Source organism: Camelus bactrianus, chromosome 16 (genome assembly GCF_048773025.1).
Source record: "Camelus bactrianus isolate YW-2024 breed Bactrian camel chromosome 16, ASM4877302v1, whole genome shotgun sequence".
Classification (NCBI taxonomy): domain Eukaryota; kingdom Metazoa; phylum Chordata; class Mammalia; order Artiodactyla; family Camelidae; genus Camelus; species Camelus bactrianus.
The window spans coordinates 40,294,076-40,321,823 of NC_133554.1; the positions used below are offsets into that span (position 1 = coordinate 40,294,076).

General features: G+C 52.1%; 1 protein-coding gene across 4 annotated transcripts in view; it reads left to right on the top strand.

The window, feature by feature from the left end:
- The window catches only part of ABR (ABR activator of RhoGEF and GTPase), a 172,874-nt gene that overhangs the window by 101,394 nt on the left and 43,732 nt on the right, over positions 1 to 27,748 (top strand). For all 4 annotated transcript variants that reach the window (XM_074343190.1, XM_074343189.1, XM_074343191.1 and 1 more), the window contains 8 exons: positions 564 to 662; positions 7,600 to 7,785; positions 12,836 to 12,943; positions 15,773 to 15,833; positions 20,709 to 20,761; positions 21,346 to 21,486; positions 23,166 to 23,287; positions 24,846 to 25,011. In XM_074343190.1, the coding sequence (XP_074199291.1) occupies positions 564 to 662; positions 7,600 to 7,785; positions 12,836 to 12,943; positions 15,773 to 15,833; positions 20,709 to 20,761; positions 21,346 to 21,486; positions 23,166 to 23,287; positions 24,846 to 25,011 (936 nt within the window). The remainder of the gene's footprint in view (positions 1 to 563; positions 663 to 7,599; positions 7,786 to 12,835; positions 12,944 to 15,772; positions 15,834 to 20,708; positions 20,762 to 21,345; positions 21,487 to 23,165; positions 23,288 to 24,845; positions 25,012 to 27,748) is intronic.

Consider the following 27,748-nt stretch of genomic DNA (forward strand, 5'->3'; position numbering starts at 1 on the left):
TAAGGTTGAGGGCCCCCAGCCAGCCCTTCTGTTGTGGGACTGAGCTCCCAGGGACAGGAAGATGTAGTCCGAGGTGTAGCTAAGAGGCCACACGGCTGGGGCTTCCATGGCCACTTCCATCCCATCCTCCCTATCCCTACACTGAGTTTACACATCACTTCCTCTGGGTACCTCCTCTGCCCCTGCTGTGTCCTCCTGTGTGACCATGCCTGCCCCAGTCATGCCTCTGATTTCCCTTCTAACTGTCTGTATCTCCCCTCCCCCGTGGAACTGCTCCCACACACAGGGTCAGATCCGTGGTTATCTTGCTCCCTGGTATGAGATTGAATAGGTGGATGTATATCAAATAAGGAAATGTGGGGGGAAAAAAGGATGGGAGAGAAATAAAGCAAGACATTAGCAATATGGGTGATTGTTTCTCTTTTTATATTTCTGTATTTCCTAAATTTTTCTATAATAAGTATTTGGCCTTTATCCCCTGCAGAAGAAGAGGGAAAAGGCAAGAAAACAGGCGGCTCAGGATTTAGGCCTCCTTTCTCTGAGCTTTTGATCTGCTCTTACAGGTGGAAGCAGGGAAAGGCCTGGAGATGAGGAAGCTGGTTCTCTCGGGGTTCCTGGCCAGCGAAGAGATCTACATTAACCAGCTGGAAGCTCTGTTGCTCGTGAGTATATGTTCTGGGGCTTCGTGCTCTAAAATTGCTTTTGGAGTTGGAGACAGGGAGGGGGGGACCCGGACCAGCCCTTCCCAGGGGCAGAGTCTGTGGTACTGCTCTGCCCACGGCTTGGCGTCAGGCAGCCGCTGTCATTGGCAGAAAAGGCCTGTGCCTCGCAGCCCCGACTCTCCACACCTGCCCTGGGAAAGGTAGAAGCAGCAGCAGGGGAGCAAACTCTCCATCACCTCGACCATGGTGCCGGCGTCACTAATGGATCACAGTGCTCTGTCCAAGAGCCAAAAGTGGTGGCTCTTATTTTAATGTCAATGTGTAAGGTGGCATACAGGCAATTTACAATAACATACATGATATTGACATATTTATTCTTAGAACTTACACATTTACAGACATACAAATATAGGACAATGTGTTTTTTCTTTCTGTCTTCAATATTTTATTGACGTGTTTCAAGCAACCCTAATAGCACAATATCCACTATTAAGAATCTCACCCATTTAACTGCTGCATGAATATCATTCATTTATTGACATTAGCGTTACGAACACATAATGGAAAAATGTCCAGGTAGAGGGTCTTAACCTCTGCCTCCAACTGGTATTCGGGTGGGCTCTACCAGTCAATCGAGTTGAGATCTCTTTGTTATCCCGGGTCTGAGTCCTTCCTCCTCCCTGGAATAATGAAGCATTCATGCCATCCCAAGGCCCTGTGGCAGGGAAGTGTGAGGGTGAGGGCTCTCTGTCATTCTGGGAAGCACCGTCTCTCTGAGGCAGTAGACTGACCGCAGCCCTCTGTGAAGAAGCCTCACTTTCCTCTCCATGGTGGAGGCGTTGTGAGAATCAGACTGGGAGGAGAATAATAAAATGTTTTCCAAAGGTAAAAGTAACCAGGGGGAGGGCATAGCTCAGTGGTAGAGCACATGCTTAGCATGCATGAGGTCCTGGATTCATCCCCAGTACCTCTGTTAAATAAAATAGTACTAATAAATAAATAAACCTAATTACCTCCCCCCACCAAAAAAAAAAAAAGGTGAAACCACACAGATGTAAGATGTTTTTGCCTTTGAAGAAAGTGCATATTAGATGCGTCTAGATATTATGCAGAATGATTGTGGCATGGGAAGTTCTCTTCCCTGGATGTTTTGCAGTCTGAGACATAAGATACCAGAAAAAAGAAGGAATAAGAAATGCAGATGTAGATCAGGAGAACTCATTCTGACAAGAGCTGTAAGAAGCTAACACATTTACGTACTTGCTGTGATGTGAGAGGTTGCCACCCAGTGTCCCAGGGGACTTAGCATTTATTACCCCAGGAGTAATTCTCACAGTGATTAGCTGCTTTGTAACACACTGGGCTGAGTTGGTGGTCAGTCTCCCTGAGAGGTTGTTGGTTTACAGTCATATTTTTTAAGTGAGGGACAGTTTGGCAGGTCAGTAAGGACTCTGGTCTGGGGTCAGAACTAGGGAAGATACTTGACACTGCCATTAACAGTAGACTTATTTCCTGTTTTCCAAATTGTGCATCTCAACCACTAGTGGGTTGTGCAGTCAGTGCAGTAGGGTGAAGCAGCATTTTATGACAAATGAGAAAGAAAATGTCAGTGTGCATCATACATAGTAATAATAAGTACTGTTTCATGCAGCTTTCAGCTTGCTGTATGGATATGTGTACATGTGAATGTATATCTGTGTCCTGGGCCACATGCTGTCTTACATATGTTGTGGGTTTTAAAAACCACTGGCTTTGGGCAAGCCATGCATGGGACCTCCTTGAGCCTCCATTTCCTCATCTGAAGATGAGAATGATGCTGTTACCTTCCCTCTCTTCTTCATGGGATTGAGAAGATCAGGTGACCCTTTTGGGGATCTAGTACAATGCCACGTAGTTAGGCATTGAAGGAAGGAGGACAGGCAGATGAAATACACGTTATAAACCAAATTGTTGTACCAAAGCAAAGGGGCATGGTTGTCATCACGAAAAGGATACATATTTGAAAGAAATTCAAAGGACACAGATTGCCCTTCTTTGAATCCCCACCTGACTGCTTACTAGCTCTAGACCTTCAGCAGATTAATGAACCTCTGTGCCTCATTTTCTGTGTCTGCAAACGGGGTATACTAATGTTAGTACTCTCTCCAGGGGTTTGTTGTGAGGATCGAGTTTGTTTGAGACGCTCTTAGAGCCTGAGTGTTCGCTGATAATATTATTATCTCCAGTTCTGGAAGAGAATGCAGGTTAGGGCCTGTTTGTTTCTGTCGACACACCCGTTCCCTGCAGGAAGGGGAGGCCTGTGTTCTCATCCAAAGCCTGGCACTCTTAGATTCCAGCTTGGTTCTCATCTGTCATTGGGCCTAACTTGAGTTTCCGTTTGTCTGGGTAAAGATAACAACAGATTTAGGGGCCAAGACACTCCCTCCCTGCCTCATCCTTCTAACAGCTCATGCCCCAAAGGCAAAAACGATGAGGCTGGGGCTCCCAGTCCTGGGGTTACCCAGGCTAGGTCCCTCCTCTCTCCCCCACTTGTTCATCCTGGACCCCTGGTAGGGAGGGACCAGCTAGGAAGCCTGGTCATGTCTGGAGGGCAGGAAGAAAGACCAGGACCCTCCACAGCCACAGTGTCAGATGACAAGCCTCAGATAGGGAATAAAGCCCTCCCTCCCTCCTCCTTGAGCTGAGGGCCTCCCCCAGTTACCACAAAGCTAAGCCCTTTGCTCTTTGGGGTGACCTGACAAAGGAGCTCAGAGGAGAAGAAAACCTGTCTTCCCCAGCTCCCTCCTCCCCCCACGCCCAGATCTCCTTCTTGTCACCCCACCCCCATTCCCACAGCCCTGCTCCTGAGTGTTTCTTCTCAGTCCAATACTTCCTGACATGCAAACGGCTGGGTGTGTGTCCCCAAGACTGTGGACACACACAGGCGCAGACGGGGACACCACATAGGAGCCTCTGTTCCTGCTGCCTGAGATGCTGGCCAGGGCAAGGTTTGGTAACCTTATGGAACCCTCCAGGTTCCTGGTGGGTTCCTATTACAAGGGAAATGGGTCTGGGAGCCTGGCCTGAGGTTAGGATGGAGGAAGGAGGAAGGGAGGCAAACTAAATGCAGGTAATTCTGCATCTCCCTCCTCTGGGAGATAAGCTGGGTGCCTCTGGCTGCACCATTGCCTTCAGCACCTCCCACCGCCTGGCCCTTCTCTCTGCCTCTCATCCTGGGGTTTGCTTTGTTCCTTAGCTGTAGAATGGGTTCAAGATGCCCTTCCCCTTGGCCTGCAGGCTGGAGGAGAACCATGACAGTTAGCAAACAGGCATGCGGCTGCCTCCAGGCCTTTTGGGATAGGAGGCAGAGGAAGTGGGCCGATTTCTCTCCCTGTTTTCGGAAGGCAAGTTGCTGGGGGACAGAGCAGACTAATGGCGGTGCGAAGTTACACAACAAGTTAGAACTTGCCTGGCCCGAATTCCCGAGGAGTATTACATAGGAAATCCGGAGCCAGGACTCTGAAATCACCCAGGGGTCCTATCTAACAACCCGCTCCCCTCTGATACCGTGGGAGCCGGCGCCCTTGCCCTCTGCTGGAGGATCTGGGAGGAGGGAGAGCGAGCTGGTACCCGCACTTTGTTGGAAGAGCAGTGTCGGAAGAGCAGTGCTGCACCAGAGCTCAGTGTGGGGTACCTGTGCCTCTCAGCCAGCCCTCCTGGCCCCAGGCCTCTATTCGGGGCTTCACCAGATAAAAATAACTGCCTTCAGGGGCCTCAGGCCAGGCAAGGGCACAAACCCAGCACTTTCCCTTCCCCTAAAGGCCCAGCCTTGTCCTGAGAACTGTCTGAGGCCCCAAGTACAGGCCCTGTCCACGTGACCTGGCCCTGGTGGCTCCATCTATTCCCCTTTTGTAGACAGAGTTGGGGTTTAGGAGGGAGCAGAGCAGTTGTGTCTGGTCTCCACATGGGCAGTGCTTGAGTGCTTCCCCAGCAACTTCTGAGAAATCCTGACCCCGCTGCCTTCCCAGGACTGTTCTCTCTTATTTCCTTTATTCCTCCTCAGTGGGGACTGCACCCCGGCAGGGACAGGGACTCTGTGGTGACTTGGACCCTCCCCTGGACCTGGGTGGGTAGATGTGAAAAGGATAAACTCTGGCTGATCCCAAGGGCCAGCTCTGTACCCTTCCTGGAGTGTTGGGAGCCATAAGCTCAATGTGGCCATCCACCTGGGGTCCTTTCCCCAGCCCCTCTCCGATCCTGGTTCCCTCTGTTTCCCTGCCTGCCATGTTTACCAAGGCCCCACCCCTTCACCTGCTCAGATCTTCCTTCAGAAGCTGTTTCGCCACCTCCTCTGTGAAGCCCTCTCCGAGCTGTGTCAGCGGAACCTTGGGACCAGTGGGCTGGTATTTACAGTCCAAGTCGGGTAATGACCCTGTCTTACTTTGTGCACTAAATTGTTTCATTTGTGTCAGTCCAGTTTACCCAAATAGATTATAACGTTCTCCAGAGCAAGGAGCCTGAGTCATAAAAATAATCTCCTGAAGGGAAAATTGGCCCTCGGCACTCCCCTGCTTCAGTCCCTCCAGGGAGAGCCGGGTCACTGCCTGGGCTTAAAGGCTGCATTCCTTCCCCCGGCACGATCTGGCCCCTGTTCGCCCCTCCATTCCCGCTTTATGTCCCTCTCCACCCCCTTGCACAGGCAAATCGGCTGTCTGCCAGCTCCTCTCCCCCCAGGCTGCTCCCACCTCAGGACCGGGCATTGAGGAAGTCGGCCTGGAGTACTGGCCCCTCTGGCCCTCTGCTTCTGTTTCAGGGTCAGCGTCTCCTTCTTGGAGAAGCTGTCCTTCAGCAGGACGACCCCTTCTTATTTCCTTCGTAGCACTTGTGTGCAAGTCTGTGTTTGATGGTTTCCTTGTATTTTGTCTCCCTTACGTAACGGGAGGCTCCATGAGGGCAGTGATTAGTGAATCCCTGGATACTCCCCACACCCCCTGGCCTGGCCTCGCGTTAGGTGCTTGGTCCATTATTTGTGGGGTGAACAGTAATAATAGTAGCAGCTAGCATTTATTGATTGCCTTCTCTCTGCCAGGCACGTACTCAATATTTTATATAAATTAGGGCTTTTGATCTTCTCATCAGTGTTCTTGAGAAGGTAATAATTATCTTGGTTTCACAAATAAGGCTGCTGAGGCCCAGAGATGCTAAGTGACTTGCCCACAGCTATTAAGTGGTGGAATTGGGACTCTTTCCTATGCTGCTTGGCCTGAACCCCATCCTGCTTCCCTCGCAAAGAGCTGGACATTAGGAGCTCATTGGTTCCAGCACTGAGAGGGTCAGAAGGAGGGTTTCTGCTTTTTCCTGTCTTCGTCATTGAGTCTGGACTTTTTAGAGCTGGGAGAGTGAGGGAGCCGTAAGTCGGAGCATTGTCTGGGTTTTTGAGTGGATGGGACTTCCTCTTATGGACAGACGTGGGCTCTGCTGCCATCGGATGAGACAGATGGGAGGATAGAGTGAAGCGTGGCTGGGCGTTTGGCTACTGCAGTGGCTGGAGCTGGTGGTCATCTCAGGGAGAACCAGTCATCAACTTCAGTCTCCCTCAGTGGAGGTGTTCCCTGCAGCCCAGCACTGAGTGGCCCGTTCTCTGCTAGAATGCTCCTCTTGTCAGAAAGCTCACCACCTAATCCTGTGAGACAGTGGAGGACAGCTCTTGTGAGCCCACACTTGCCCCTGCAACTTCTCCTTTCTGCCTCTGGGTCTGCAGAATGACCCAGACTAAGTCAAAGACCTCTGTCCACACAGCCCTTTAGCTACATGATAGATGAACACTGACCATGTCTGACTCACGCTCCTCTCTCCCAGGCAAACACCCTCCACCTCTCCCCCCACCGTGCCTTCTCTTTGGGTGGGTATCCAGACCTTGTGCCCTGGAGAGCCTTTGGAGTGCAGTCTGGGCATCTCTGGGGGCTTTAGGGCTGCGGGAAGGTCAACCATGGAGGTTATCCTTCAGGATCATTTTTTGTTTCAATGATGAATTTTAATCATCCCCCCCCCCCGATTAGAAAATTATTTACTCATTGGAGGTGATCTAGAAAATACAGATATCACATTGAAGGAAACGTACCCAAGCCTCATTTTCCCTTAATGTTGAGCTTTAAGGTGATGGCTTCAGCTCCCAGCAGGTGTTAGGGATGATCTTGAGTTTCTGTCTGTCACCTCACCCTCTCCACCCGCAAGCATGGAGCATCTTGGTGTAGACAGGCTGAGACAGCAGATAGGTTTCATCTTGCATGTCAGCCTTGGCATGGAGGAAGAGTCTCAGGCTACAACCAGGCTCAGTGAGAAAGATGGTGATCACTTAGCAATGTCTGCCATGGGTACAGGAGGCAGGGCGGTGGCCTGTGTGCCACCTGCTCACTCTCTCTGTGCTAAGTGATGGGAACTTAAAATATCAGTGCAGCTGAGATTGGTTTGGACCTCTTAGAAACTCTACCCCCGAGTCCTAGAATCATGTTCTGTTTTTCAGAAGGAAACAGCTGAGGAGTTCAGTCAGCCCTCCTTCCCACTGAAGCGTGACAAGGGAGTTTATGACTCAGGGCGTGAGACTATTGTGGAAGAAAGCTATGAGTCCTGTTAAACCATCAAGCAAACCTCTGTACCAGCTGGGAGCCCAGGCCCCCAGGGGTCAAGGCGTGGGAGTAATGTGCCTGGCACCACCCCTTGGGCCCAGCGGGGCTGCTGGACCCGGCTCTGGCCATCAGGCTCCCTCTTCTTGCAGTACCACATGGCTTGTTGGGGCCCGTGACAGCAGCTGCTTGATTCAAACCACACTTCACCTGCCCTCACTGGCTTTGTCTAGACAGAACTTGAGCAGTAGGAAGGCCTAATCTGGGCCCTGGGTCTGCTGACCCTCTGGTTTATTTACCTCTCACCTCCACCCTTTCTTCCTCCTCTCTCTCAGCCCATGAAACCCCTGAAGGCCACAGCCACCACGTCCCAGCCTGTGCTCACCATCCAACAGATTGAAACCATCTTCTACAAGATCCAGGACATCTACGAGATCCACAAGGAGTTCTATGACAACCTCTGCCCCAAGGTGCAGCAGTGGGACAGCCAGGTCACCATGGGCCACCTCTTCCAGAAGCTGGTGAGTCTCCTGTTGATGGAGGGTCTCAGTGGAGCTGCTAGTGTTGGGAGAAGACTGGTCAGCCCCAGCCTTCCTGGCCTCCTTCAAGGCCTGGGGCATTTCCGAGTCCTGAACGAAAGCCTGGGCCTCTGCCTTATGGGAACCTGGCGAAGCCCTGGAGTGCTTCTGGGGATGCTGGAGATGAGCTGTATGCGTAGGTGCTCCTGGCAGGGCATCGTTTCTCTTGCCGAGGGGGCTCCAGGACCCCTGCCCTTCAGCTGTCTGAGGGCCAAGTGCCAGGTGGACGGACAGAGACTGCTCACCTGAGACCTCGGGCATTTGCTGCACCTCTGTGCTGCCTCTGAAATGAAGCAGTCAGGCTGGAGACCATGTCAGCTAATGATCCTCTCTTGAGGACACGAGGACCCAGGAGCAGAAAGCACTGCGAGCCCAGCCCACTCGCTGTTGCGGGGGAGGGAGAAGGAAGAGGAGGTAGAATTCATGTGCGGCCTTCATGCTGGGAAAGGCTCTTCAGGGTCTTCTAGCTTCCATGGCTCCCATGATGCCCTGTCCTCCAGCTTGGTGTCTGTCTTCGGCTGTGTCCCCAGAGGACCCCCCCGAGTCAGCCCCACAGGGCCCCCACCTGGCTCTCCTTGGGACTGTCCCCCCATTACTTCTGCCAGCCCAGCGGCAGGACAGAGCCCAGGAGTCAGTGGCCGTTGTCCTGTGGGTGTGAGTGGTGGGGGCAGGTGCCTCTGCTTCTCCTCGCCTGCAGCAGGGGAACAGGTTGAATGGAGAGGCCTCTACTTCTCACACAAGAGAAAACTCCTGCTTGGATATTCATAGGGCCACAAGCTCAGCATATTCAAAACCAGATTCATTGGCTCTGAAGTCCTTTGCTCATTTTCCTGCTTCTGTCTCAGTGGGTGTGGCCACATCCCATCCTACATCCATCCATGACTCCCTGGGACTCATTCTTGGCACCTCCTCTCCCCCACCCCCTCCACTGCCCTGCATCCACTTCTTTAAAGCTCACAGCCACCAGTTTCTCTCCACCCTCTCTGGCACCCTTACCTGGACCATTGCTCTAGGCTCATGAGTGGCTTCTGCCTCCAGGCCCACCTACCAGTTGGCCTCTCACCTCTACTTAGCAGATGGAGAGCGTCTTCTAAACTCCTAACTGGACCTCACTTCTCCCTGCTCATGTCCCTTCAGAGGCTCCCCCTCACCCTCTGGATAAAGGGCAGGCTCCGAGGAATGGCTCATGAGACCCTTTACATGCTGGCTTCCATCCTCCCCTGGCCTCTGGCTGCTGCCTCCTCCACCCTCGAGGCCTCAACACTGAACCTTCTGGTCTCGGGTCACACTGCAGGCACGCATGACCTCTCTGTACCTGCAGTTCTAGCTTCCTGAAATGTCCTTCCCCATCTTGTCTGGCATCTCCTGGTCAGTTTCCAGCTTAGAAGTGACCTTTGTGGAGAAGCCTTCTGCAGCCCCTCATATGTGATCCCTATGCTTACCCACTCCCTGAACACTAAACTGCCTGAGTCCCCAAAACCATATGCTCCGAGAGGACAGACAGTATTTCTTTCATTTTTAGACCCCCCAGGACTAGCGCAATAGAGGAATGAATGAGTGAGGAATGAATAGGTGAATGAGTGCACCATGCCCTTGACAGCGGGACCACTTGGGGAAACTTGGCAAGGCATTGAAAAGACATCACAGGGCCTGAGGTCTGTGTCCAGAGAGACAGCAGTGTTGCAGGGACAAGCACTAGAACCAGGTCGCAGCTGGGAATCCGGGCTCTGCCACAGGTTAAACCTGTGACTTTGGGCAACTTACCCAACCTCTCCTGACTCAGCTTCCTTGTTTGTAAAAATGAGGATAATAATGGTATCTACCTCATTGGATTGTTGTGAGCCCTAAGTGAGTCAATACCTGAGAAGTGCTTGGAAGAGGACCTGAAACATAGTAAGTTAATAAATACTCAATAGTTAGCCATTATCGTTACTGTTATTACTGCTATTATTATTATTAGGAAGAGGCACACCTAAAAGACGATGTTGCCAGGGAACTCCACACTTGGTTCTGGCAGCCCCAGAATGCCTGCCCCAGTTCGGGGATAGGGAGCACCCAGTCATGACTCCAGGCCTGGTCTAGGAGCCTGAGGTGATTGGTTTGGGGGGCAGCCTCTCCCCAGCCCTCAAGAGGGCAGAAGAAAGCAAACGCCAGAGGTAGGAGGGTGAGTAGCCCAGAGCGTAGTGCAAAGTCTGTCTTGGTTTGTCTTTGTCACTTGGACCCTGCTGTCACTGGGGACCCCCGTTCTGGTCTGAGCTCCACTGGTCTGGTCATGAGTTTGCTACCCACCCTCTCCCCCAGTGTCATGAACTAATGCCTGAAGCCCCTGGGGCGACAGGCTTGGGAGGATCCGGGACAGGCATCTGGAGGCAGTTTATTTTCAGCTGGTCTCCGGGTATTTGATTATCTGTCACTGAGAGGAGGGAATTAGCATCTCTGTTATTTGTTTGATGAGATCACCCCAGTGCCAAGCTGCTGTTTCCAAGCAACCTCCACTTCCCAGTTAACGGCCCTGGCAGGCTGGGCCTTGGACCCTGCAGACAAGGGTGCTCCATGGAGATGGCAGTGCCTGGGATGGTGGGGGACCCCTGCATGCAGGCCGTCTGCCCAGGAGACTCCTGCTTCCCTCCCATCCCCTTGGGCAGGGGAATGGGAGGGTAGCGTTCCACCCTGGGCACCCAGCCTGTATCCTTCTCGTGGGAAGGAGGGCAAGTACAGCGCTTACCTGGAAGAAGAATAGCAACGATTTTTCCTTTGGTCTAGGAAGGGACTGTCTAGCATATCCCCTGTAGCTTGGGACACCCTGGGCCAGTACTCCCCCTGGAAAAAGAAGCAAACTCCATCCTTCCTGCCCCTCTCCAGCTGGGATTTTCCTTTTTGAATTGTCTGACCCACCTGGGGCTGAGACCTGTGCGGCCCTGGGCCTAGGTTCTTTGCAAGCATCCCTGTTCTCACTTTTCCTCCTGGCTTTCCTCGGCCCCACCTGCCAGCTCCTACGGGCTCTGTCTCTGTCCCAGGGGGCTCCAGGCCACCAGCCCACCTCTTTGGGTCCTAGGGGAATGCAAGGATACTGCAGAAAGCAGAGTGGTCCAGGGCAGGGCTCAGGGGCAGCCCACTTTCCCCAGCACCTGGTGGGCAGAAGTCCTGTAGCAGCTGAACTTCCTCGCTGCTTCATTGAAAAAAATTTTAACCAGAAAATCAAAATCTAAAAACTGTGCACTCACCTCCTAGGATTAACAGATATTAAACTCTGAAGATACACAAAGATTTTTTTAATCAAGAAAATAAAGCATTACAGATGAGGATGAAGTCTGTCTCTCTCTCTCTTTCTTCCTGCCCTTCCTCACAACCTTGAAGCAGCTACTTTGGTGTGTAGCCTTCTAGGCTGCAGTTTGTGTTTTTGCTATATATGTATTTTATGGTATTGCATGTACTTTTAATGTGTATGTAAGTGTGTATATAGATATCATATATTTTCCAATTCAATCAGCCTTCTTTTTGAAACATATCAATGGTGCTACACAAAGATCTAGTTTCATTTTAACTGCACTATGCGTATGGGTTTGCCTGTTTGTGAGCATTTGTTTCCAGTCTCTTCACAAGTGAAAGAGTGAGGCGGGTAAACACCCTTGTTCACGTTTCCTTGTGCACACACGTATGCAAGTTTCTCTAGAGCAATGCATTATAGAAATATAATGCAAGCCACATATATAATGTAAATTTTCCTGGTAGCCACATTGAGTAAAAATAAACAGGTGAAAGTAACATTAAGAATACATTTTATTCAACTCAGTAGATCCAAAATACTTTCAACGTGTAATCAAGATTTTTAAATTAATGAGATAATTTACATTCTCTTTTGCATATTAAGCCTTTGAAACCCAGGGTGTATTTTACACTCACAACACATCTCAGTTTGGACAAGCCACATTTCAGGTGCTCAATAACCACATATAGCAGGTGGCTCCTGTATTGAACAGCATAGCTCTGGGGTTTGTATGTAGAAATGGATTTGCTAAGTAGTAGGCTGAGCTTGCACATTTTCAACTTTATTAGTTATTGACAAATTACTCTCCAGATGATTGAACTAATTTACACCCCCACAAGCAGTCTAAAAAGTTCCTACTTCCCTACGATCTTTCCAACCCTTAATATCATTAGACTTTTAAATTTTGACCAGATTGATGGCTATGAAATAGTATCTTGTTGCGGTTTTAGTTTGAATTTCCACCCTTTGTTCCTGGAGGAGGAAGTGTGCATGCACAGCACAGAGAAGACTTCCATAAATATTTGAGGAATTGAATTCATGAGCCTTGGTTTCCCCTTTTCCAGAAAGGGATGATGGCAACTGTTCCGCCTCCCCGAGGAGGCGAAGCTTCAGTGTGGTCCGAAGTCATGGGGAGCTTTGTGTTAGGTTCAGAGTAATATGCAGATGTGTAGTGAGGCAGGGCCTCTGGTTCCTTGGAGGCTGAGGAGGTGGGGACAGGGACCCAGAGGCCAAGGGAAGTGGGGACTGTGCCTTTAAATGCTGTGACCCATACTCAGCATGGGGAGTGGGGCACTGAGCAGGCCACACGTGCCCACCTCACTCCCTGTCTTTCCCTGCTTCAGCTAATTCCAGGAAGTGAAAGACGTGTGAGGCATTAAGGGGCTTCAAACTGTGTGAGACTTTGATGATGCTAAATAAAGCCAAATGCTGCCATGAGCTGAGGTTTAGCATGCCAACAAAGGCCCTGCCCTGCTCCCCCCAGTACCCCCTTGTTAACCTTATTGGCTAAGCCAGTTTCCATGGAAACTGTCAAGTTCAAAGGGATACTGTAGTATGTTCATCCTGCCTTTTCCCTCTGCTCCCAGTTAGCCATTTGGACTGAGTTAGAGGTTCTGAGTGCTAAGGGAGCTCCAGGTGCTCTGGTTACACTCTCATCCATTCATTAATCCTCTCTCCCCATCCCACTCCTGTCCTCCGCTTCTCTCCTCCCTCTTCTTCCTGCAGGCCAGCCAGCTTGGTGTGTACAAAGCGTTTGTGGATAACTATAAAGTCGCTCTGGAGACTGCTGAGAAGTGCAGCCAGTCCAACAACCAGTTCCAGAAGATCTCTGAGGTGGGCAGCTCCCTGCACAGCCACTTCTACCACTGGGAGCTTTGGGGGCTCCTCAGAGCCTTCCGGCCTTTGGGCCTCTCCTCCCCTGCTTGCCAGTGAGGAAGACAGTTCCCTGATGGGTAACACTTAGCCTGACATTTGCTTTCTTGCACTTGACATTTCTCCTCTTAATATAAGAATATCGTTCTATATATGATCTTGTTACTCTGTTTTAGGTTATTCTGTATTAGAAAAGGGGAGGCAAAAAAGAAAAAAGGGAGCATTCTCCCACACTGTGGTGACCTTGAGCAAGTCACTTCCTTTCTTGTGGGCCTATTTCCTCTTCTGTAGAATGAGATGACTGAATTCATCCAGCTCATCCCACACTTCTCGACAGGAACCACCAGGGGCGCTGTTTAAAAATGCAGATCTTCAGGTGCCTTTCCTGGAGCTTCATTTCAGAAGCTGTGGTGTAGGGCCCAAGATTGTGCATTTTTTTAACCAGCTTCCTTGGGTGATTTTTATAATCAGGAAGATTTGAGGAATTCTGGACTAGGTGGTCTTTTGAGATCCTTCCAATTTGCAGAGAGAGGACAAGGGCCACCTACATGGAGAAGAAGCCCTAGACCCTCTGGCTGGTAATATGCCCATCCCTACTGCTGCAGCCAAGCCTTCCTCCATCCTCCTCTGCAGCGCAAAGATGTGGCACAGTCTGCATTGACGCTCCTATTCAGAAAGTGGCAGGGACGGGCTCTAGGATCCTTCAGGAGCACAGCCCTGCTCACCCCAAAAAGACTAGCCAAAAAGAACGCAGGGACACTGCCCTCCCCCGCCAAGCTGCTGGCTTTATACCCAGAGCACCCAACTCCAGGCTCAGGGCATGAGAACCTCTGGTTCCAGGGGACCTCCTTCTGCAGTTTTGAAAGTCCTGCCTTACAGGCCCCTCTGGATTCTTTGCTTTCTCTCTCAGCTCCGAAGCTAGAAAAGTTGAGATGCAGGATAGTTTTTGTGAAACTACCAGGGTTATGGGTTGCACCCGAGTTTGGAATCAGCTGAGAGGCAGCACAAGAGTAGGGCAGATGGAGATGAAATTGCCAGCTTGCTTACTAGTAAAAGCCGGACTGGAAAAATGTGGGTGTGGGTCTGTAGCCACACTGGATTTGCCAACACTTCCCCTCCACATTTAAACACATCTACTGGGGGCAGAGAGAGGAGAGCTGAGCTCCATTTCTTTTCCTGAACCCAGGAAACAGGTGAGTCACCCGCTGCCTGGGAGGGTGGAGTGGAGTGATGTGGGGGACGGTTCCTCTGTGTGGAGTAACGAGGCTGGAGAAAGGCTATTTCTCACACGGCTCCCAGCCCTCCCTGGAAACAAACTGGATCCCCCTGACCTGTGTGGAGTGGCCCTGCCAAGGCTGCCCAGGTGCCTGGGTCATGTATGGTCCAGAGAGTGGGGGTTCTCCTCTTAGCCGAGACTGACTGCCTGGTCTCTATAGTTGGCAGAAACCCCTGCGTTCATCCCCAAGCCCCTCTGCAAGCTGGCGGCCCCAAGGGCAGAGCGAGGCCTGTGGTCTGCTGCCAGTGGCTCCTCACCCTGACTCACGCGCTGACGCCGTCACTTCCTACTGGTGCTGCCACTTAATTACTGCAATTAGGCCCTTCTGCTCTGCAGCAGAGCGATTTTGTACCTCTAGGCTGCACTGGAAGGGGGCATAGAGAAAAATTCCCTAAAGCTGAAAATGCAGACACCAGCCAGAGACACAGCCTTGAGAAGCTGAGTAACCCTCCTTTCTCCTCCCCACCCTCTCCACGCCCCAGGCTCAGTCCGTGGGGTTTTTCTCTGTCTAGAAACAGCTTGAGGCAGGAGTAGGTAATGTGGAGCCCCCACTGCCTGGGCATTTCTTCCCAGGCAGAGCAGGCAGCATCACCTGGTACCTGACCTTGGCCTCACCTCGTCCCTGCCTTCCCTCCGGCAGCCCCCCTGGAGCTCCCTCCCTGCAAGCAACCCTCCAAGTGGGGATTGTGTTACAGTTCCAATTACAGGCCACACTGGTCCATTGGCAAGGGCTGGAGATGGAACTCCTGTCTCTAAAGGCAGATCAAAGTGGTTAGGATCAGATAAGCCACCCCTGGGGTCTGCTGCCGCGTTCACTGCCTGTCACTTTGCATGGGATCCAGGAGGGGTGTTGCCCTTTCCTTGCAGTTTCCTCTCTGATGCCTAGCGCAGGCACCCGTGGGTAGGGAGTGCAGGTGGGGCTGGTGGCTGGATGATGTGGGTAAGGTATAGTTCGGACTGCCCTGTGAAGCACAGCCTCCCTGCCCCAGGTGCACCCCCTCCCTACTTCCCCCTGTCCAGGTGTGCGGGACCCCTCGCTCCTTATCTCAAGGACTGCTCATGCCCTAGGATCAGCTGGTACACTGATGCTTGTCCACTAAAACCCTGTCTGCCCTGGGCTGATGTGTGCAGCCCTCTGAGGAGTGGCTGCTGCTAGGGGGTGGGGCTGGGAGGGGTGGTCCCACTCTTGCCACCGCCCATTCTCTGGAAGGCTCTGAGTCAGGGAGGGACTTTAGGGGATGGGTCTGAGGAGCACCAGGAGCACAGTCCTGTCTGGGACCGGTAGCCATGCCTTCTTGCCTGTATCAGCTGCTGGACCCCACGAGGCTCCAGGAAGTGATAGGTGTGGCCCAGGGACTCTGTAGGCAGAGGGAGGCCTGTGCCCATTGGTCTTTGTCTCTCTTCTCATATCTTCATCCCCAATTTCAGAGCCCTGCTTCCTGCCATGCTCACAGTGGGGGTTGGGGAGGCTCAGGGGACAGGCCAGGTAGTGATTCCTCTCCTCTGTTTGGCAGGAACTCAAAGTGAAAGGTCCCAAGGACTCCAAGGACAGCCACACATCAGTCACTATGGAAGGTACTTTGGGGATGGGTTGGATAACAGTCACCTTCCTTTGTCTGGCTTTGTGGAGCGCAGTGCCCTGCTTGTGTGCACGGGCGTGTGTGTGAGTGTGTGTGAGCTCATGCACGCGAGAAATCCAGCCTCTGTCCCCAGGCAGCTGGCCAGCTACAAACGTGCTGCTCCGTAGGATGCCGGCAGGCGGCTCGCTCTCCTCCTCCCCCTCCCCCTCCCCAGCTCCACGCGCGCCGCCCTCCCCTCCCCTCCCCTCCCCCTTGCTAGAGGAGCACTGAGAAGCGGCGGCTTGATTCTGGAGGCTGAGCAGCAGCAGCCGGGAAGGTGGCTGAGTGGCCACGCTGCTGATGGGAACTGGGGAGTCGGGAGCGATGGCCACACGCTCCTGCCGCGGGGACCGAGGCTGCCATGGAAATTCTCCTCATCATTCGCTTCTGCTGTAACTGCACCTATGGTAACCCAGGCCCCCTCTCCCGGGAGGTGGTGTCTTCCCACCCCTGGGGCTGGCTGGAGTGGGCTGAGATGTGGCTGTCAAGGTTTAGAGGGCAGCAGGGAAGGGAGGGGGCACAAGTGGCTGGATCTGTGTTCACTCCGTGCTGGCCAGCTTCGAGCCTGGAGTTGAAGTCTGGGGGCCACTCAGGGCAGGGTGGCTTAGAAATGGAAGGACCAGGCTGGAAGGGTCCAGGTACCTCCAAGGATCTGTGGGGAATTAGTGGCTTAGCTTGAGAGGCTATGGGCAACTTCCTGGAGAGGCTGTTAAGGAGAGAAAGTGGCAAGGCTGGACCTGTTGGGATGGCAACCTAGGGGCTGGAGAGGGGTCGGCAGGGGCCGATCCGAGTGTGACAGATGGTCTGGCCAGCGGTGCCTTGGACTAGGAGGGTGCCAGCCTGGGCCGGAGGGAGAAGTTGGGAGTCTCTTTGTTTCCGGAGAGAGGAGAGGAGGTTGAGCAGCCAGGGTATTGTGTGCTCAGAGTGCACATGCTGCCTGCGCTCTCTCCTCTCTGAACAGCGGCGGTGGGAGAGCGTGGATGGGGTTGGGAGATCAGGAAGGAATTGGATTGCTCTCCGGGGGTTAGTTTCTAGTCACTGGAGACCCTTGAGCTGAGGTCTTGGCACTTAGAGCAGAAGGTCGGCAGTGAATGCTGGTGGGAGAGGGGGGCGTGGCAGGCTGCTGCTTTGTGAAGGTCACACACCCACCATGTGTACAATGCACGTACAATGCAGACGGTGCAGGTTAGGGGGCTGGCCAGTGCATCCTCTTTGCAGCTCCCTCAGGGAGGGGTCCTGGGACAGGCATGTGCTACCAGCCAGACTCTTGCTGAGAAGAGGCTGATGCAGGCCTAGGCAGGGAGGTGTTTGGAAGCTGGGAGGCCCTGCCCTCTGAGACGAGAGGTACCTTAGGAATGACCCAGGCTGCCTTTTGCAGGGGCATAAGGACCAAGTGTTGCCTCCAGGCCAGCCTCTCTGGGCCCCTGTGGCAGGCAGCTGGATTCAGGACTTCTTCCCTCCCACCAGGTGTTTTGTCTCTGCCCCTTCTCAGTCACTTTGCTTCCACATCTCCGTGGTAACCTGGAGCTCCTTGCTGAAAGCTGTGCTCAGGGGGTGGCAGCTTGCTAGAGGAGTGATGCGGAGGTTTCCTGGGCTCTTCCCAGAGACCGCTGTGCATGACCAGCTGTCCCCACACCTTCACAGGCTGCGCTCATGAAGACCACTCTTGATGTAGAGAGCCCCTCTCTGGCTGTCCCAGCAGGACAGCTGTGGGAACTTTAGTCACTGGGCAGAAGCTCAGATTCTGACAGGCTGGGGTCAGGAGGAGAGCTGGACTTGACTTATTCGAAGATCTGCCAGTTTCTTCTTCTGTGGGGAAATGCCCTTTCTGGTCTGGTCTAGGAGTTGGTCAAGACTCAACTCTGTCTCCCTAAAGAGGAAACAGTCAGCCCTTTGCTTCCTCTTTCTTCTCCAAAAGGAAGCTTAGTTTTAGTGAAACAGGCCTGTGACCTGGAGTTCAGGATTTCTTTGGTCCCTGCAGTGAAGTCAGCTTCAAAGTGAGGGGTCAGGAACGAGTGAGCCCTTGCTGACCACACTGTTTAGAATCTTCTCAGCCCCTCCAAGTGGTGCTGGTTCTGGAGTCCCAGGGAGACTGCGCGACTTGGGGCTCACGCTGCGGTTTTCTGTCTTAATGGTTATATGCTGAGTGCCCAGTCTGCAAGGCTCTGTGCCAAATGTGGTGGGGTTGCATAGGAAGTCGTGTGTGACCCAGGCCCCTGGGGAGGGGGCTCACCTAGGCAACAGGAGTAGCCAGCTCACCCACTCCATCCCGTGAACCTTTCCCAGGATCCTCCCAAAGGCCGCCAAGCTTTCGCAGGTGCTGCCCTCCCCTACAGAAGCGGGCAGCTCAAGTTAGGAGCATGGGTGGACTTACATTCAAAACCCAGCTGCCCCTTACAGCTTTGTGATTGTGAGCAAGTTATGTAACTTCTTTGTGCCTCAGAGAAGTTTCCTCATCTGTAAAATGAGGCTAGTGATCATTGCTTCCCTTTTCAATTAAAGGAAATAACGCATGTAAAACAGTGTCATTGGGCACAGAGTAAGTACTCAGCAAACTAGAGAGATGCCAGCTTGCCTGTGTTGGGGTTTGACTTTTAGGTACTGGGAGTGTTGCTTGTCCTGGTCGGGGAGGGCTTTCTGGAGGAGAGGGAAAGATGGGCATTGCAACTTGGTGAATGGGGTCTGTTCCAGAAATAGGAACCACACGGTGAGGAGCGGGGAGAGTGGGTGAAGCAGAGGCAGGGAGCAGGCCAGCCTGCCGGAGCCATGGAACAGGGGAGGGGCAAGATGGGCTCTTCACCCTGCTGGCTCAGGGGCAGCAGGCACGCAGGTGCCCTGGGGAGCACGAACTTCAGGGCCTCTGCGGTTCCCTCCTTATCTGACTGTGGCCCTGGGGCCCTCTCCCTGCACTTGCCTCTCCCCACCCTTCCTCCCACCTGGGGCTGAGGCATTAGGACTCATTCCATGGCCACAGTCAAGTGGACTCTTGAGGTGACTATAGGCATATTAATAGCCCCAATGAAACCCAACCTGCCATTTGTGCAGACCTCTGAGCTTAGTCAGAAACCTCTTCCTCCCAGGACTCGGCAGAGGGACAGAGGGAGCTGACACCACAGTATCAGCTTTCCCTGGGTGGGGACTCGAGGGCCCATCCTGGCAGGTGTCTGCTGAACTTGCACTTCTTCTTGGTCTCTGGGGTTCTCAGAGTGTGGTTTTCCCCTTGCAGATGGGCTGAGCCACAGGTGGGTACCCTAAACAGCCTCAGAACCGGCCCCCTTCTGGGCTGGTAACTGGGCTGTGACCACACTGTTCCAGGAGACCCCAGGCCTGGTTCTGTCCGCTCTAGCTTCCATAGCCCATGAGGAGGATCTCTAGAAATTGCTAAATTAACAAAGGGCTACAACTAAGTCATAGTATGTGTATTTGCATAAAGGAGTGATTTTTCAACCATTGGACACGTCAGAATCAGCAAAGGAGCTTTTTAAAAAATGCTGATGCCCAGGTTCTTCCCAGCAGAGCTTGTGGTTTAGTTGATGGGAGAGGGGGAAACAGGAATCTGTATCTTTGAAGAGCTCCCCAGTGATGCTAACAGGCAGCCAAGCAAAGCCCGCTGATGAGGCTTGGAGCACACCACTGAGATTGCATCTACTCCATAGCCAGCAGACTGTTCCCAAAAGTGTCCAGTTAGCAGTGTACAGCGGTATTTATATCTAGGACTTTGGGGAACTCCTTGGTTTGGGGGCTGGCTGGGGCATGAGTGTCAGCTCTGGGACCTGTCACAGCCTGGTCCTGTAGGATACCCACTCTAGGATCCTCCTCCCCAGACCAGCATCGTGCCTCTTCCTGCTCCCGTGGGAGGAGGACAGAGGTCATGACCCCATGGACAGAGGCGTCCAGGTGCAGGAATGAGGATGAACCACCCCTGCTGGGAGGGAAGGGCACAGCTGCTGGCAGGAAGCTTTGTTGGAAAGTGTCAGTCCGTTAGCCAGCTGCCGCCTCCACCTGTCCCTGCTGAATCCCAGCAATCCTCATTTGGTGTCCTGGTCGCCGAGGGGTGTGGTTGAAGAGGACCCTGCCTGCTGAGCTTGCATTTTCCCAGCCTCTCCAGGGGCTCTCCTACCCAAAGCCCCACCAGAATTCCTTTAGGAAATCTTTGCCCCTCAGCTGCCACTAGCTGGAGAGCAGAGCCTTTCTGTGGAGATCAGCCATGCCTCCCTGGCCCTCAGCCTGTCCTGTTCTGACTCGGGGTTGAGGCCATGGAGAAGGGTCTTCCTCATGAAGATGAGGCAACTGTGTGGGTCAGATGAAGCCTGCCATTTCCAGCCGGTGATGCCAGGCCTGGGGCCAGGGAGATATGAGAATGATCAGGTGTGGGGGAGCCGCCCTCCTTGGAGAAACAGTGTGTCTCCTTCCTGCATTCTGGGGTCCCAGGTGTGCCCCTAAGTGCACTGGAGCCCTTTGGGATAAGGCTTTGTGATTCAGCATGGAGGGTACAGAGGAGCATCTTTGTCTGCTTTGAGCCTAGTCAGGTCAGGACAGGCCTGGGGGATGGACGGCCCTTGAAGAAATCCCATCTGGTGGGGGGTGAGATGAGGAGGTACGTGGGAGGGGATCTGGGCCCCCAGGGCTGTGTGTCCATCTTTTGGTGTTGTCTGGCCTGCCCCGAGATGAAAATGGAGATGTGACCTGCTGTGGAACCCACTTTGACCTCCTGGGAGTGGGCGTCCATGCAGGGAAGGGAGGCGGGTCGGGGGATAAGACTGGTCCCTAAGGTCTCAAGCTACTCCCAGTATTTCATCTGTCCTGTCTCCTGACCCACCTCCTCCAACAGCTCTGCTCTACAAGCCCATTGACCGAGTCACCAGGAGCACCCTGGTCCTACACGTGAGTATCTCCCTACTGAATGGCCAGGGGCAGGTTAGGAGTTGGGTGGGAGACAAGCCCAGGGTGGGCAGGTGCTGGAGTCACTGAGAACAGCCCATTGGGGAGTTGGGCAGAGGGTCCCTGGGCCCTGACTGCACCTGCCTGGCCTGTGGTAACCATGCTGATGGGGCCAGGGCCTAAAAATAGCTTGGCTTCTAAGCTTGACTTCTGGCCAAATGCTCCCTGGGAGGCAGACACTTCCTGCCTCCCCATTCCTTGCCTGATGGCCTCCAGTGTCCTTGGAGCAGCTGTGGGGTGAGTAGGGGTGTATCTCTCCCAGCTGCTTGGGGAGATAAGACTCCACGTGGCCTGCACCACCGGGGGGGAAGAATAATGACTGCAGCAGGAATAAAGGGGTACCACTGCCCTCACCCCTGCTGCTCTGACCCTAAGTTTTTAGTTCAGATTTTGCAGGCAGGACCAGGTTAGAATGTGGGTCCTTAGTGCCCACTCAGAATTGTTTTGGTGAGGATTGAGCACTCCCCACTGTCTTCTTACTAAGCCCCAGAATTGCTCCCCCCAACTCATCTCTCCATCCTTCCCAGGACCTGCTGAAGCACACACCTGTGGACCACCCAGACTACCCACTGCTACAGGATGCTCTCCGCATCTCTCAGAACTTCCTTTCCAGCATCAATGAGGACATTGACCCCCGCCGGACTGCGGTCACAACCCCCAAGGGGGAGGTGAGCTCAGGAACCAGCATAGCGTCACACCTGGGCTGACGAGGGTGTGGGGGACCAGATCACTCATCCCTGCTCTCCTGCATGCACAGGCACCGCTGCCCTATGCCCTACGGTTCCCCAACCCTGATCCCTCATTCCCAGCCAAGGAGAGGCCTTCAGGTCCTGGGCTGACAACTTTAAGTCCGGTGACCATTAATCTTCATTATAGTCCACTGAGGTAGGCGAGGAAACTGAGGCCTGGAGAGTCTCTTCAGGTCTTTTGGCCATAAGTGTCAGAAATGGATTCTTTAGCTGGGGTTATCTGTCTGCAAGCCTCATGCGCTGACCCCCACACCAGGGCTCTGGCTATCTTGAATGCCAACACCCTGCTCTGGACAGTATGATGTCCTCAGGGTCCCCTGGAAGATAATGGCTCAGGCTGAGGGAGCTTGGGGAGCCTGACAAAGAGGTGGCTGGACTGTCCCAAGTGAGCACCTGAATGTGGTGCAGCAGCTCCCATTCCCTGGGGGCCCTTTTTGGTGGAAGGGTGGGGGTACCTCAGTGAGGGGAAGCAATGTGAAGAACCAGAGGCACAGTTACTGGCTCCGGTCAGCAGCCTGGCCCCCACGCAGAGCTTCCTGTTCAGGAGAGGTAATTAAGCAGCGTTTAGGAGTGAAGGCTGGCTGAGTTCATGCTCCTTCATGACATTTATGAGCCTCCAGCGTCTCCTAGGGGAAGGGAGTAATGAGGGACAGGTTCTAGAGAGTGACTAATGGGGCATACAGAGCTGTCCCTGTGTGCAGCCCCCAGCCCTGGTTTGCAAACCCTAGAGTGTCACTAGTTTGTTTGACTCTGGGGACATCTGAAAGGTCTCCAGAGGCCCTAGAATGCAGCCAGTTTCGGATCATGTTAAGTGTGCAGTTTCTGCATGCTCACCTACATGTTGCAGCATATGTAGGTCCCATGGCGCAGAATACAGGGAAGCCTGGGACGGACCGAGACAGCCCCGGAGAAGCCCACGGGCCCTGAGGGTGGCAGGGAGGAGGCTCTGGAAGTCCTGTGTGGAGCAGAATGCTCTTGACCAGCCAGAGCCCAGGTGAGAGACAGCTGCAGATTCCCCAGGACACTGGGACGGCCCACAGAGGGAAGCCCAGGGCCTCCCATCCGCCTGGAGGTGGCTGAGGGATCCCCTCAGAGGCAGCATAAACAGGCCTGAGTGGGTCTGCAGGTCGAGTTTGTACTGAAACCAGATCAACTTCTTAGGCAGGGTTGGGGGGTTTCTGGATGTCAGTGGGCGGGGGTATTCATACCCAGGGTGGGTCCATCCCCGTGTGAGCTGTTGAGAGCTGCAGGGAAAGGCTACCACTTGTTGATCACATATCACATGCCAGGCACTGTGCTGTTTTACATACACCACCTTGAGGACTCCTACTTTATGGGGCAAATATCATTATCCCCGTTTTACAGATGCTAAGGGTGAGACTCAGAGAAGTCAGGGAACTTGCCCCCCAGAGCACAGCCAGGAAGTGGCAGAGTCTGGATTCCAGCCCCAGTGCATGACCCCAAAGCCAGTGCGCTTAACCACCACGCACTGGGGTCCCTTCCTGGAGCCCCCAGCTCTGCCCCAGCTGGACCAGTGCAGGCTGGGCCCTGGGCTGTTGCACCTTGAGCAGGCGGGGTGGGTGTGCCATCTCCCTCAGACGCGGCAGCTGGTGAAGGACGGCTTCCTGGTGGAAGTGTCGGAGAGCTCCCGGAAGCTGCGGCACGTCTTCCTCTTCACAGACGTCCTACTGTGCGCCAAGCTAAAGAAGACCTCAGCGGGGTGAGTGTGTGCAAGTCCGGGGTACATGATGGGGAGGAGGGACTAAACCCTGCCCCCTGTGGAGCCTCTCAGCAACCTGGGGCCATCTGCATTTTTTTCCCTTTTTAAAAAACATATTAATTAAATTTTATTTTACTTCATAGCCTCTTTCTAAAAATAAATCATGGTTTTAATTATGAAGATAATACAACCAAATTACAAAAAAAAAAAAAAAAAACCATCACTCACCCGAACATAAGCATCAGTCTCCTGCTGCTATATTTCCTTCCAGTTTTTTTTAAATGTTCTTATGTTTTTTCATATACTTGTAATCAGAGTGAATACCCAATTTGGGGCTCTGCTTTTTCCATTTCACGTCATAAGCATTTTCCCTGTTGCTGTCTAATCTTCATAATCATCATTTTACTTTCCTGCATGATGTTACAAGTGGATACGCCATAATTTACTTAAGCATTCTCCTTTTATTAGACATCTCTCAATTTTTGCTAACTGCAACTGAGTGAATATTCATTAAATCTGCTGCTACCATTTATTGAGTGCTTATGCCATGCCAGGTGCCATGACAAATGCTTGGAATATATTATTTCTAATCTCCCCAGTGACTCCACAAAGTAGATATTATTATCCCCATCTCACAAATGAGAGAAAAGGCTTAGGAAAGTTAAATAAATTGCCCAAGGTCGCCAAACTGGAAGTGTAGGAGATGAGATTTGAACCTTCATCTGACTCAAAAGCTTCAGCTCCATCTCCAAACCCACTGATAGGGGTCTCTTTGTGTCATAAGCAAGAAAGGTTATTCAGTATTAATTCCTGCGTTCTTCCACCTATATTTCCTTATCACCTACTGTGTGCCAGGGGAGGCAAGCTGTATGCTCAGTGCTGCAGGAAGGTGCACACCAAAGTCCTGGGGGAAGTGACAGAAGGAGGGATTGTTATGAGTTTCCATAGAGAGGATGACTCCCTGGAACTTCGTGAGATTTGAGAGGATTCTAAAGCAGAGGTGGCAGTCGTAAGGATACATTACTACTACTGCCTTAAGTCCTTTGCCCATGGCAGACATTATTAATCGACCATGGCACTATTTCCCATTAAACTTGGATATGGCTTTATAATCCTCAACTCAGGACCCCATGACCTCTATTGATAAGAGTTGGCATTCAAAATAGCATCTGTATTCTAGCTCTAGCCCAAAGGATAATGAATATGAACCAAGTGTAGATAGGCTAGAAGGGAGGGGAGAGTGTGGGGTGGGGAATAGGGAAGCATGAGACCCCTCTTGATCATACCCTAGAGGTTTGGGCTGTTTAAGAACATCAGTCGTCCTGGGCCAGAAGACCAGCAGGCCCAAGGTCCAGAGCCCTTACTGCTGCCTGACCCTAGAACCTGACTATCATTGTTCCACATGCATTTCCTGATTTGGGCTTCTCAAGCATGGAGATCATTCTTGCCTGTGACAAGTTCTCAGTAAATCCCTCTCAGGTGGTTTTTGGCTCCAGCAATTCAGGCCTGAAGATCCAAGTTCCCCTCTGGCTCACCTCTCTCTCCGACTTGTTTGCAGGAAGCATCAGCAATATGACTGCAAGTGGTACATCCCCTTGGCTGACCTAGTGTTTCCATCCCCTGAGGAGTCTGAGGCCAGCCCCCAGGTGCACCCCTTCCCAGACCACGAGCTGGAGGACATGAAAATGAAGATCTCTGCCCTTAAGAGTGAAATTCAGAAGGAAGTGAGCAGAGCCTGGCATTAGCTGGGACAGGGAAATTGGCTGTTTTTCTGGGGGGCCCTTTGAACTGGGTGTGCCAGGGAGGTGGAGGGAGGGGAAGTTGTAATGTTTGGGAGTCTGACAAGGAAGGCAGGATGCAAGAATGGGAGGCCTCTCTTTATAACCCTCAAGATACATCTGTGCACCCAGGGAAAGACTCTGTCCGTGGAGATTAGTACTGAACAGATGAGGGGCAAGCCAAGGAGTCAGTCAGTGCTCAGAATTTAGTGGGGTTAATTATGGGAAGTTTTCTGGAGAACAGTGTATATCAAACACTGTAGAAAAGGAAAAAGCAAGAGAAGAAAAAGTCCCTCTTAAGGAGAAACAGGATGTAAGCAAGAGGAAGGACCTGGAAGTCCTCTCAGAAATGTGCAGATCAACTAGGCAAATAAATACACAGAGGCTTTGAATGTCAGTTGATCTAAAAACACACAGAAGCTTGTGTCCTGACAAAGAAATGAGACTCTTGTCTAATACACATGGATGGGCGAGGAGGAGAGACCAGGCCAACAAATCAGTTGGCCAACAAACCAAATATACATAGAACAGTCACATTTATCATATATTAGGCTGCATTGGAAATCTCAAATTAAAAAAAAATCAGTAGCATACTGGTCATGTTCACAGACCACAGTACAGTAAAATTAGGATCAGCAACTCAACGGTAGTTCATTATATGCCTGGGAAGTTAAAACGTTCAAGGTAGAGAGGAAATCAAAATGGAAACTGCAAACTGTTTAGAACTTCATGAAAAGGAGAGCACTGCATAGCAAAACCTAAGGGATGCAGCCAAAGTGCTCTTTAGAGGAAAATGTATAGCCTTAAATTCATATATTTGAAAACAGTGGCTAGAGGAAAGCACCCCAGGAGGAGCCGTCTCCATGAGTGGGAGGAAGGGCATGGAGAGGCTTGGTTTGTTGGCCTGGTCTCTCCTTCTCACCCATCCAGGCTCAGGTTAGACTTCACCTCCCCTGGTGAGCCTTCCCTGATGTCTGCCCATTATAGTCTGGGTTGGGCGCCTGGCTTCCTGGTTCCTGATAGTTACCTCTGTGCTTCAGTTTATTGGTACTGAATCATAATTGCACAAGCAGCCTTCTCTTTTCCTCACTAGAATTTCAACTCTAATAAGGGGGCTGTTTTCTTCACTTCTATGCCCCAGTACTTAGCACATAGTACACAGGTGCTTTGTGAACGATTGTTGAGGAATATACGAACAGATGGCCTCTAAGGATACTTTCAACTCAGACGTCTCTCATTGAACAGAGGAAGACCACAGTAATCACCCCAGGGATGTTTGCAGCAGGGGAATGTCCTAGGACTGAGGGTCTGACTGGGGTGGGGGTTGCGGGGGGCACCCTGCCCAGCACAGGTGTCCTCCTCCTGAACGGCCAGGCCCCACCCTGCCTCATTTGAGCCTGTTTCCCCATCTGGCTCTGCCCACCACCCCCACCTCAGGGGCATCCTGCATTCATGTTTCTCACCCAGTCCTGGGAGCGGTGGGCTTCGGGCCCTTCCTCCTGCCCCAGGTGTGCAGACGTGGCCTTCTGCTTAGTTGAAGCCATGCTTACTGACCTCCGCTGGCCACTGACTCCAGGGATGTGCCAGACGCCTTATAGACCTCCTTGTCCAGGGGAGAAGGCAGACAGTCCCGTGTGTGACCACAGCACGTGACACAACATGACAGGAGTCACTGGAGAAGGCACAGTGTTGTTCTCTGAGTCATTGAAGAAGAAGCAATTTATTCTTTGAATGATATTATTTAACATAATTTGTTTCTAATCATCAGTGTAACACTGGCTTTTTATAACAAAAAATGCTCACAATACCAAAGTGTATAGAGTAAAACTGATCATCAGACTCCCCGTTGTTACCAGTTTGAGGTGTATTCTTCTAGACTCTTCCATGCTTATGCTAGTGTGTGTATGTGTATTTTTTCATGTGTATGTGTGTATTTTTTTAATGAGACTAGACTACACATGTTGTTTTGCAGTTCAGTCTAGCAGATCCTTTTGAGCAGCAACATCGTGTTCTGTTGCTTGACTGCACAACAGTGTATTTGAGTGTTTAGATTGTTTCTTCAATCTGCACTCATATTTCTCTCCAGTAGATTCGCTACAAGTGGGGGTGTCTGGGGCAGAGGGCTTGTGCATTTCATTGCCAGATGTACCTCTGAGAAGTTTGCATCCGATCACGTTCCCCCTGGTAGTGTGTCACAGTCACTGCTCCCCCACACTGTCACAGCACCGGCTGTGAGCAATTGTTACAATTTTGCCAGTCTAGTGGGTAAAAAAAATGCTGCAGGGACGAATTCTAACTGTGGAGCTTGAGGATGGCGTTGGAACTGAGACATGAAGCATAATTGTGGTTAATGAAAGGGAAGGGATCCTTTATAAAATATAAACTTGAAAAACTGGAGGAGAAAGGGACACCGGCCGAGAGGGAACGGCTTGTCAGAGAACAGGGAATAATAATGCCACGAGGCTGAGGTGGAGGGTGAGGAGCTGCCTGGCAGGGTACCCGGCTGGACATGGCCCTGTGTCCCAGGCCAAGAGTGGGGGCTTTGTGCTGAAAGGTGTCTGTAGTTTTTCAGCCAGATGTCTCTTAATTTAATTTATGGAGATGACTGAGTGCCAACCCGGAGAGGCTGATGCCACTGGGAGATTTTTTTATTACTTACAGTTTCCAAGAGAAGGGGGCACAC